At 46.7% G+C, this 10,412-nt stretch overlaps 1 protein-coding gene and 1 long non-coding RNA gene across 4 annotated transcripts; both read right to left on the bottom strand.

Moving 5' to 3' along the window:
* Nucleotides 1-2,008: 2,008 nt before the first annotated feature.
* On the bottom strand, nt 2,009-10,029 carry LOC125738200 (uncharacterized). The gene is made up of 4 exons (XM_049006898.1): nt 9,161-10,029; nt 8,062-8,141; nt 7,882-7,976; nt 2,009-5,871 (listed from the first exon to the last, which is right to left on the bottom strand). The coding sequence occupies exons 1-4, from the start codon at nt 10,012-10,014 to the stop codon at nt 2,827-2,829; spliced, it is 4,074 nt and encodes a 1,357-aa protein (XP_048862855.1). The 5' UTR covers nt 10,015-10,029; the 3' UTR covers nt 2,009-2,826.
* LOC125738206 (uncharacterized) lies at nt 5,878-7,873 on the bottom strand. Of its 3 annotated transcripts, none has more exons than XR_007396762.1 (3): nt 7,771-7,873; nt 7,369-7,502; nt 5,878-7,234 (listed from the first exon to the last, which is right to left on the bottom strand). It is a non-coding gene; the product is annotated as an uncharacterized LOC125738206 (long non-coding RNA). The 3 variants fall into 3 exon arrangements; XR_007396761.1 differs by lacking the exon at nt 7,771-7,873 and adding an exon at nt 7,637-7,689; XR_007396763.1 differs by lacking the exon at nt 7,771-7,873 and adding an exon at nt 7,570-7,619.
* Nucleotides 10,030-10,412: the final 383 nt, after the last annotated feature.

Here is a 10,412-nt window from a genome sequence, read left to right on the forward strand (position 1 = left end):
CACATGATGCCAGTTGTTGCTCCAAGCCTTATTTTTAGTTTGTGGCTTCCCATCTCCGTGGGGCTGTTTGCCTCTAAGCTTTTGAGGGTTGAGGCTAAAGGCTAGCAACCAGTGGCTAAATGTTTACCTTTGGGCGATTTGGATCAAGTCCTTTTCTGAAGTTTTCATCAACAACGGCCATTCTTGGAACTAACAAACCACCGTGAAGTTAAACACGACGCTATCTGCTTGCTGTGGGGCAGCCTGTGTTACATCTGTGGGTCCTTTCTGTGAATTCACCAAGGCAAAGGCACGCAGACGCTTTTTAATCTCCCTGTTCATAATTTATCCGGGGGGGGAAAAAAAGCCACACACCTGTGTCCACAGAGTTATCGTGTGTTTCGACTGAGTGCCCAGACGTGGTCCAGGCGCCGTCCTCACAACGTACTTCAGACCAGCCGCAAAGATGTCCGCCATGAGCTAAACAAACAGGGCGTTTCAGGGCCGGAGTAAGAACAACGTTAGTCGTTGTGTGTTTGTTATGGCAGGTATGTTTATCCGGCCTGAGGACTGATCCCCGTTATCAGGCAGAGATAAGGCAGCACAGAATTCCCTCTGGGTTGCTGGGGGAGTCTGGCCTGACTCCACTTCAGCATCTGTCATGTCACCAGCGCTTTTCCCATCATTTTCATTTCCCAGTGGCCCATGTGTGGTTCCCCATGTCCATGTCAGACATTTTTATCCATATCGGCATGAGATTCGAACAAGTAACCTTCAGATAGAAGTCACCCCGTCCAACCCATTGACTCACACACTGCAAGGGGGTAGATTTAGGCAGGGATAGTGTGGACGTGACCCTAGTATTACTGGGGGAGTGCCATGTGTGTTTGGAGTGGCGGGGGGGTCAGGGGCTGATTCAGTCCCTACCAATGTTGACACCAAACCTAGTGCCCCCTAAACATTCACTGTTCCTTTATCACATGTGTATTTATTTCCACCTTTTCCCCAAGCAAAAGGTTTTGCTGCTTGGCTTTCACATAAGGGCACCCACTGCATTCAAAGTCAGACAGGTGGCATCAGTAAGTCACCTGTGATGAGTGAGCTTCCTAGTATTAGAGGGACTGGTGCCCTGGACCGTATGCAAGCAACGCCAGTCACTCCTGGATCAGAAAGTACGTCCTCATAAGTAGGTCATCGGCACGTCTGTGTGTTGTCAGAAAAAACAGAAACATTCGTCTACAGTGTTAAAACAAAGTGCATTAAACCACGACGTCAGTCTGAAATACCTAAAAACTTTAGTCGCCATTTAAATACTTTAGAGAATATCTCTGTGAACAAAGTGATCATTTTAAGAATGCTGTCTTGTGCAGTCCTTAGAGAAGACAAATGCATTTTTTTCTGAAGTTCAAGGAGAATGACTATGATATATAACTTCAACTTATAACTTTTTATCGTATTTTGTGTTGACGATCGCTATTTGTGTCTGGCCTACCCCTCTTTCATCAGCATATAGTTCACCCACGATGCGAACTTTATTCGGCGAACGGCGGCTGTGTGTTTCCCAGAGATGCACCACATGCTTGTGTGAGTGGCAGTTCGCTATATGTGCCAAAGCGCACGTCCTAAGAGACCCATTTAAAGTCCTTGCCTCACGCTGCCTGTTCGAAATACAGAAATGACAGAGGCAGATGACAGACATCCGGTTGCAAAGCATCCAAAAAAGGCCGAAGAGATATAAGAGAAAGCCTTTTCATTTCTATTGTACTGTTCCAAGAAACTTTGCCTGCGGTATGAAATGCGATATTCTGGCTGCCATTGAGTTCATTACATATATTAAAGGGTTTGATTGTTTACTGTTCTTCGTTGATGTGTGATAAAGATGAGGGATAGACATTCAAAAAACAGAACAGACTCCTTCTCTTTAAACTAAAGTAGTGTGTTTTACATTTTGGCACCTCGCCTTGGTTCCAGGGTTATTATGACTCTGTACTGGATTAGGGGGTATCAAATATGCATGGATGACTCATGATTAGGTAAATATGGTTTCATGATTTGTTTTCACTGGTACGTAACATTTTTATTTACATAAAAATGGTTGTTTTCAAAAATTACAAAATGAGTTCTAACAAGTCTTATATCAGTGTTTATATCTGGCACAGTCTTTTGAGAAACTTTCTCAAACTCAGTGTATTCAGCTGAATGAATAATGAATATATATATATATATATATATATATATATATATATATATATATATATATATATATATATATATATGGAGGGGGACCCCCTCTGGTTGGTAAATATACTGCAGGAGGACTGCAGGAGCCCCCACAAAATATATTTCTGGCTACGGGTCTGGCCCCAATATATACACAAAAATGCAAAAACAGTAATGCTTTCTGTGGGAGATAAAATGCTAAGTAATCAAGTAAGTAATTGTTCAACACAGTGGAAGAGACACCCTAAACCGATCTGCAACATCAATAAAATGGAAATAAATGCGAAACTTTCTTTATAGAAACCTGCTGCAAAAGACGCAGGCACATGCATTTTCCAGGATGCATTTATATAAACTCGTCCCTCCCTCACAGCTACCTACAGTTCAGCCAGTGGTCCTCAAAGCATTGTATTACTTGGGTTTCTGTTCTTCGATCAATAACATCCTAATTTTGTTTCCAATGCCTTTCCTTCCACTGATCGTTTTCCGCTCTGTGACTTGGGTTACATTCTCAGGCACCTCTGTTCTGTCGCAGGTATTTTCGCTCCTTTGTTGGTGGCCCCTGAAAACACCCCCATAAAAACAAAACATCCCGGAATATAGAATCCAATCGTCTACGGTGGTCTGTCATTTGCTTGCGAACCATTCTTTCTCCCCGCGACAGCACAACCAAAACAAAGAGAAAAGGTAGAGTACGAGGCAAGCAATGAAATCATAATGATAAGCTGTCACAAGGAGCAGAGCTGCAGAGGCGCCACAGATTACAACTTTTGAAGCATCTTCAAAGGAAGAGGAGTCGTTTTTGCAGAAAGGATGAATTCTTGTGGCTTTTCCGGGTTCCTCCTGAGGGGGCAGTCTGACTGGGTTAGTATTTATTGATTCTCCGGCTACAGAAAGGTCCGTCGAAGGCTGGCCGCTCTGCCACTCCCCTTCGCTGTACCAACCCTCGTACGGAGACTCCCTGATCGATGGCAAGGGGGTCCTCACGGTCATGCCCAGACTGATCGAGTTCCTTTTGCCGACAAGAGTCAATACGTCTCTGAAGGGGTGGGTGGTTGGGTTAGAAGACTTCTCATGGCACTTCAGCCCAAGTACGTATTGCTCCATCTCATCGTCGCTGTAGGAGTCATTGGAGCTGCTCTCCGCGACTCCCTCTTCGGTACACATGTTCAACTCACTCTGCAGGCATTCCTCACCTGCACTGATACTGCTCGCTTCTTCATGGAATTCAGGGTCTCCTATGTCATCACCGTTGACTTCTCTCTCTTCACAGAACGTGCTCTCTGCTTTCTGAAGAACCCTGTGTACTCCTTCATCTACCACATCTTGGTCTTGTAGATTATCTTTTCCTCTAACACCACCCATATCTTCATACCGAGACCCGTAAACTGCTTGTTCTCCTTCAGGCAGCAGCATACTGTTCTGCTCTGAAATATCTCCTTTTCTTTTCTTTCCATCTCTTCCTTCCAGGAGGCCGTCATTGTCATCTTCATGTCTTTGTGCATAAATAATACCATCCTCTTCTCTGAAGTATAAATCATTGTCTTGTTCCTTTTTGTTTACATATTCCTCCCCAAAAATGTTTCCTTTGCAGACATCTTCATCTTTCACTCCCCTGCCTTCCTTGCAGGGATGCACCTTCTCTTTTGTAAATACCCTGCTCTCTTCCCTTAGACCAGTCTCCCCTTCATAGGTGTATTCAATATTTACACTATAAATAGTTTCCTCACATTCTGGAAGATGGGAGGCTCCCTCTAATGTGTCTCTTTGATCTGCTTTTTCATTCCTTTGCAGCATATTTAAAGAGGTTTCTTCTTCTCTGAAATGACCGTCCTGTCCAGTCGCATCTTTATCTTTCCCTCCACGGAATATTTCCACCACTTTGTTGAGTGTTTTTCTAAGTAAATCATCATTGTTGATCTCCCTGCCTCCTTCCTCTATAGTTTTCAGTAATATGTATCCTCCTTCACTGTAACTGTCTTTCGTTTCCATTAAAAACTCTTCCGTGTCACCGGTGAGCACTTTCTCCCCCCCCGGGCGTTCTTTAATTCCTGGCATCACCCCTACTTCTTCACTAAAAGCTTTTTTTACTTCTCTTAAGGATGTTTCCTCCTTGTGTTCAACGGGAGCGTCTTCCTTTGATTTTAAAAACTCTTCTTCATTTCCACTCTCTTCCACCGCGTCTGTAAAAACTGGATCTTTTAGATCATCGAGAGATTCCTCTCCATCCCCATAAACTTTGTGCCCTTTATTTTGTTCTTCTGACTCTGCTCTCCCGTCTTCACCGTCTGCGTTCATTGATTCTCCATCATTTACCCAATTACAGTCGCCATTCAGTCCGAACGCATCATTGCGCTTACAGACATCTATCGCATTTTTACTGCAGAGGTCTGTCACAGCTGTAACATTGGCCTCAAGTAGATTCCTGATGTTCTCTGTCCCTTCCTTTGAGTTTGCAATGAATGTGTCAGGACCAAATCCTTCCACTAATTCTGTCGTTTCTAAGCTCGCATTAGGACATTTTTGAAGTATCGCTAAACTGTCCTCGTCTGCTTGTCCTGTATGTGTTACTGCATCATCAGCCGGACGGCCATAGTTAACCTTTGTGTCACTTCCCCCAAATTCAGTGCTAGGACCGTCATTTGGCGTGTTGTGCTCTTCCTGACATTCAAGGTTCAGGAATGTTTGTGTCTGAAAGCCACTCATGGTGTTTTGAGTTCCGTCTTCAATAGATTCTTTGTCTTTAGCCACATTCACATGACCCCCAGAGGCTTCTAGAAACCTCTCACGCCAGCTCTCTGATTGGTCCGCAGGAATTTCAGGTACATCGGCAGAGGTCTCACTCTGGGTACCCACGTCATGTGAGTCGTCCTCATTTTCCGTCTCCTCGTCTTCCCACCAGTTGAAATCTGCCACTGACTCTGACTCGTGTTCTCCTTGTTCTTGATTGATGTCCCGGTCGCCAGCCTTCATCCTGTAGGAGGCCTGTTGATAAAATGGGGCCACAAAAATCCCAAAAGTGAAGGGGTGTTGAGCCGCAGAGGGGTGGTTGTCTGACTTGGGTTCGGTCCTGACTAAGGATACTTCCCCATGAGTGGCTTCCACATGTTGCACACATGGTTTCCGGCTGATGTCATTTTCATTTCCAATCTCATTATGCATATTTGTAGCCTGCTCACTCACCTCTCGAGCACCAGAGCTTGTGACTTTCTGGGGAGCCGTGGGTTGGCCGGTAAATGAGGCTTCCGAATTAACCTCCTTCACGCCCACACACTTGGCATTAGAAATGGCCTCACAGAGATCACTTGCTTTCATTTCAAGGATGACCTCCTCTGTCTTTCTAAGTCCCGCCTCCGGATCTGTGCGACTCCGTGTGTCATTGGTCCCTGGGTTAATCATTGATTCTGTTGCCAGCGGCAATGGCAAATCAGGTTCACGGGGTGGCCCAAGCCCCTGGCTGCTTGTTTGATGTCCACTTCCTGCTCCTCCTGAGAGAGTCGGGTACTTCTTGTGATGTGGGTTTCTAGTTGCCATGGCCTCTTCGTTCCTGGCCGATTCACGCCCCCCCAATCGCGTTGCCATCTCTCTCTGGGCAAAGTGGTTCCGTATCTGGTCCAGGCGCGACTCCTGACGCTGCTTCCTCCTCTCACTGGAGCACTGCCCATTATCCACCTATCATCAAACACAAGCAGAAAAGTTACTGGCTGATGTTAATTCTGCTGTTAACAGAAGGCATTTGGCAGATGAAGGACGTCTGAATGTGAATGATGATGACTGAATATATAATGCAGCATAAATACATGCAACAAACTCTATGAATAACATGCAATCGACACAAATATGTCACATTACATAAGATGCCATAGAGAGCATTCTGTCCTCTTTAATTTTAGTGCCGTTCTATCGCCATGTCTATCTTTGGGCTGTTGGTCTCTGAGGAATGTAACAGATTGTAAAGTCCAGCCCCGTAGTTTGACGAAGGGCCAAATAATTGCTTATCTTCAATCTTTTTGAAGAGTTTCATTAGCTATGTCATCTGCTCATTGAAGCTCATGTCACTGGAGTTTAAAGGGGGGTTTGAGGCCTTTTGGCACGCGGATCTTGCCCCCCCCTTCCCGACGTCCCACACCAGCCCCAAGCCCCAGCTGCCGCCCCCGGCAGAGGTGCCACGTGACACCGCTCCGGAAAGGGCACTGGGGTTCACGGCATCCCCCGCTTGATTGCAGGGTAAACATACAGGCCTCTGAAGCCTCACACTTGACATTTACAGACGGGAGCCCAACAGACGGTTTGTCATTGCCTCTTAACCCTATGTGTGCTGTGCTTGGATTGCATCACTGAATGTGAATGTGTAATATATATATATATATATACGTACAGTACAGTATACAGTGTACAGTATACAGTATATACACACACAATCAATTACAAAAGTTATCTTCCCCATATTGACTTTTATGGCAGCAATAGGAACTTGGTGTAGGAGACAGTGTGATTCTTTTATTTTTATTTTTTTTTGGTGGGGGGAGGAGGAGGAGTGGTAAATGAAGCCAAATTAAATATCGGAGGGTACACACCCCTCCTGGTTCCCATGTCCCTGTCCCCCATTCATTACTGACCATTTCAGCATACTTTATTTACTTTATTTACTTTATTTACTTTATTTACGATGTCACCATGTTACCAAAGTACTTCCATGGTAAAATATAATGCAGAATGGTCTCAGGGAAGAGATCATTTGTTTTTATGACATAGAGAGGTTTTTTATATAAGCATGTGTGCTGTCAGCGTGCCACTGGCCCAGTGCGAGCAGCTCCCTTTTTCTCACACACACCTCTGACCCCCCAGCTGTCAGCGTGCCACTGGCCCAGTGCGAGCAGCTCCCTTTTTCTCACACACACCTCTGACCCCCCAGCTGTCAGCGTGCCACTGGCCCAGTGCGAGCAGCTCCCTTTTTCTCACACACACCTCTGACCCCCCAGCTGTCAGCGTGCCACTGGCCCAGTGCGAGCAGCTCCCTTTTTCTCACACACACCTCTGACCCCCCAGCTGTCAGCGTGCCACTGGCCCAGTGCAAGCAGCTCCCTTTTTCGCACACACACCTCTGAACCCCCAGCTGTCAGCGTGCCACTGGCCCAGTGGGGGCAGCTCCCTTTTTCTCACACACACCTCTGACCCCCCAGCTGTCAGCGTGCCACTGGCCCAGTGCGAGCAGCTCCCTTTTTCTCACACACACCTCTGACCCCCCAGCTGTCAGCGTGCCACTGGCCCAGTGCGAGCAGCTCCCTTTTTCTCACACACACCTCTGACCCCCCAGCTGTCAGCGTGCCACTGGCCCAGTGCGGGCAGCTCCCTTTTTCTCACACACACCTCTGACCCCCCAGCTGTCAGCGTGCCACTGGCCCAGTGCAAGCAGCTCCCTTTTTCTCACACACACCTCTGACCCCCCAGCTGTCAGCGTGCCACTGGCCCAGTGCGAGCAGCTCCCTTTTTCGCACACACACCTCTGAACCCCCAGCTGTCAGCGTGCCACTGGCCCAGTGCGAGCAGCTCCCTTTTTCTCACACACACCTCTGAACCCCCAGCTGTCAGCGTGCCACTGGCCCAGTGCGGGCTGCTCCCTTTTTCTCACACACATCACTGAACCCCCAGCTGTCAGCTTCTCCCCTAGGTCAGCCTCACCATGGCTTTCTCATGGTCCTCCTCAGCTTTCTTCTCTGAACACCACACCTCTGGGCCTTTCTGTGCCATCGCCTCACTGCTGTGTTTGTGCTCCCCTGGAAAACAGAACTCCAAACCCATAGAAAACAAAGTACAAAAGAATAACTCACAGTGAAGAGGAACTGAGAACTGGGATCATACCTAGAACTTCTAAGGAGGAACAGGCTCTGATGGAGGAACAGGAACCCATGGAGAACTCAGTTCCAGCACTGGGCTCCTTTCTGGAAACAGAGCAACATATCTCTCAGCTTTGGCATGTTTCAGGAAGCTCTGGTCCTACCTGGTCCTTCACCTAGCGACCATTAGTGCAGCATCAAGTGAGGGTCTGAGCTTGGCTTCCCATGTTTTTAATGATGCTGGACATTTGTCCTGCTAGCTGATCTGGAACCAGAAGGTAACGTTATTGTTTTAAGACAAAGCTCCGCAAAACAGCAGCGGGGCTGCTGACCTGATGTCATCCTTAGTGGGTTTTTTAGCTATTCTGGATAGCATATTCAGTAACACTTATGCAATGCATTATAGATACCTTCAGAATGCATTATAATGTGTTATGAATGTGTTCATAGATTCTTATAGACAAGGCATTCATAGAAATTGTTACTGCATATTCTATATAATATATTTTACTTTTTTATACATCATATTCTACTTTTAGTTTTTAAATTTCTTAATCTTTGCATTTCTTATTGTAATAACAATTCCAGGTAATGAATGGAAGAATTTGTTGTACTGGAAATGACTCTGACATTTGGGAATGACAATTGTACTGTACATGACAATATTCTATTCTATTGTATTTAAGGCCGGGCAACAAACTATCTCTCACTCCACATGTTGCAGACACAGTATATGTACATTTTGCTACCAGAAGCCATTCGAGCTTAAAAAGAGTTTCACTAAGGGTCCACTTATCTTAGTAATCTAATATGCAGCGTTATTAATAATCAATACATACATGGATGTACACTTGCAACCAAATAGTAATTACAACATTTGCAATAAATCATACATACGTGTATATTGATTAATGCGAACCCCAAATCTGACCCGCATTTTAACCTAACATTATAAATGCGTGTGATCTGTTGTAATAATATAATTAGCATTGCCTTTCATTCATAAATGAATATTAAACATCTCTGAGTGCTCTGTAATGTACTTATTGGTCCCTAGCAGCATAATGTAAAACATATGAAAGTCTGACAGATTGCAGTGACCGGGTTCACTGCGAAGCTCTCACCCGACTCCTTTCAGACAGCTCCTTCTGGTCTTTTCCAGGCCCTCCTTCGCCTGCTTTCCTCCCCTCTCGGCACAGTAGAGCACGTAATTCGAACCGCCGTTGTTCGCCCAGAAGGTGCCAGCGGCCGTCTCGTACCGGAGACAAAACTCGACTCTGGACCCGTCTCGGCCAAATGGAGGCACCAGTGTCAGCCTGAAGGAGAATCGGTCCGTCTGGCCGTCGCTCGAACCTGGCACAAACTCCGCCCGCAGGTCGAAGTGGCTGGCCCAGCCGTCGAGCGTGGCGCGGACGTAGACCCGCTTGTCGAAGCAGAAGTTCAGAACCCGGACGACTCCCTTTAACGTTGTCGTTCCCGAGAGCAGTTCCACGGACTGCAGCTCTATCTTACTCTCGGCAAGTTTTCTCACGAGCTCCGTCTCAGAACTTGGCGTTGAGAAGAGACGCGACAGCCAGTATTCCACCTGCTGCTTGGAATCCGCCTCCAGGTCTGGCAGCGTTGACGTGCCCCGGGCGTCAAACTCTTTAATTGACACCAGATTCAGGCCAAAAGTGTCAGCAAATGACACCCTTCTGGCCTGGGTGGGCCAGCAGTCCCGATCCGTCCCAGAGACATCCAACGCATCGCTCTGCCAGGGAAGTGGGGGGGTCTTGGGAGCGGTTTCATGATCCGGCTTGTCTTCACCCCCGGGCTGGCTAACCCCGACCACATCCGGCCTGCCGGAGGTGTCGGCATATGGTGGTTCCCCTTTGTGGTCCATGGAGTTGTGTGGGACCCCAGTGGATCGGACACACTGTGTTTTGAAGACATTTGAGATCCGGGGAGCGAATGGCAGGAGTCGAGTTACAGTTGACATTGTATGGAAAGTGTTCTATAAATAACTCGGATGGTTTTAATGCCTCGCCAGTACAAGGCCTCCGTCACGTACCGAATATGTATCATTCCTGCACTTTTGGGAATCAGGTGAAATAATAAGAATACTTCTATAAACCGCAAGCATTTTTTTCCCCATTATAAGACCGGGCAAATAATGGCGCTTTGAGCCAAACTATGGATTTCTGTGTTTGTTTTTGCAGGACAATCATGGTTAAGGTTTCACCATTCTGAGGGGAAGGCAAGATAAGAAGGGGCTCCATCCAGCAGTGCAAATACGACGGTACATGTGGAAATAAAACCCTCAGAAATATTATGTGGCCCCTCTCAAAAGCCGCATCCCGTGTCAGAACTTATCTCACGCGCGGTTTTATCTACAGC

The sequence above is a fragment of the Brienomyrus brachyistius genome, chromosome 3 (assembly GCF_023856365.1).
Source record: "Brienomyrus brachyistius isolate T26 chromosome 3, BBRACH_0.4, whole genome shotgun sequence".
Lineage (NCBI taxonomy): Eukaryota > Metazoa > Chordata > Actinopteri > Osteoglossiformes > Mormyridae > Brienomyrus > Brienomyrus brachyistius.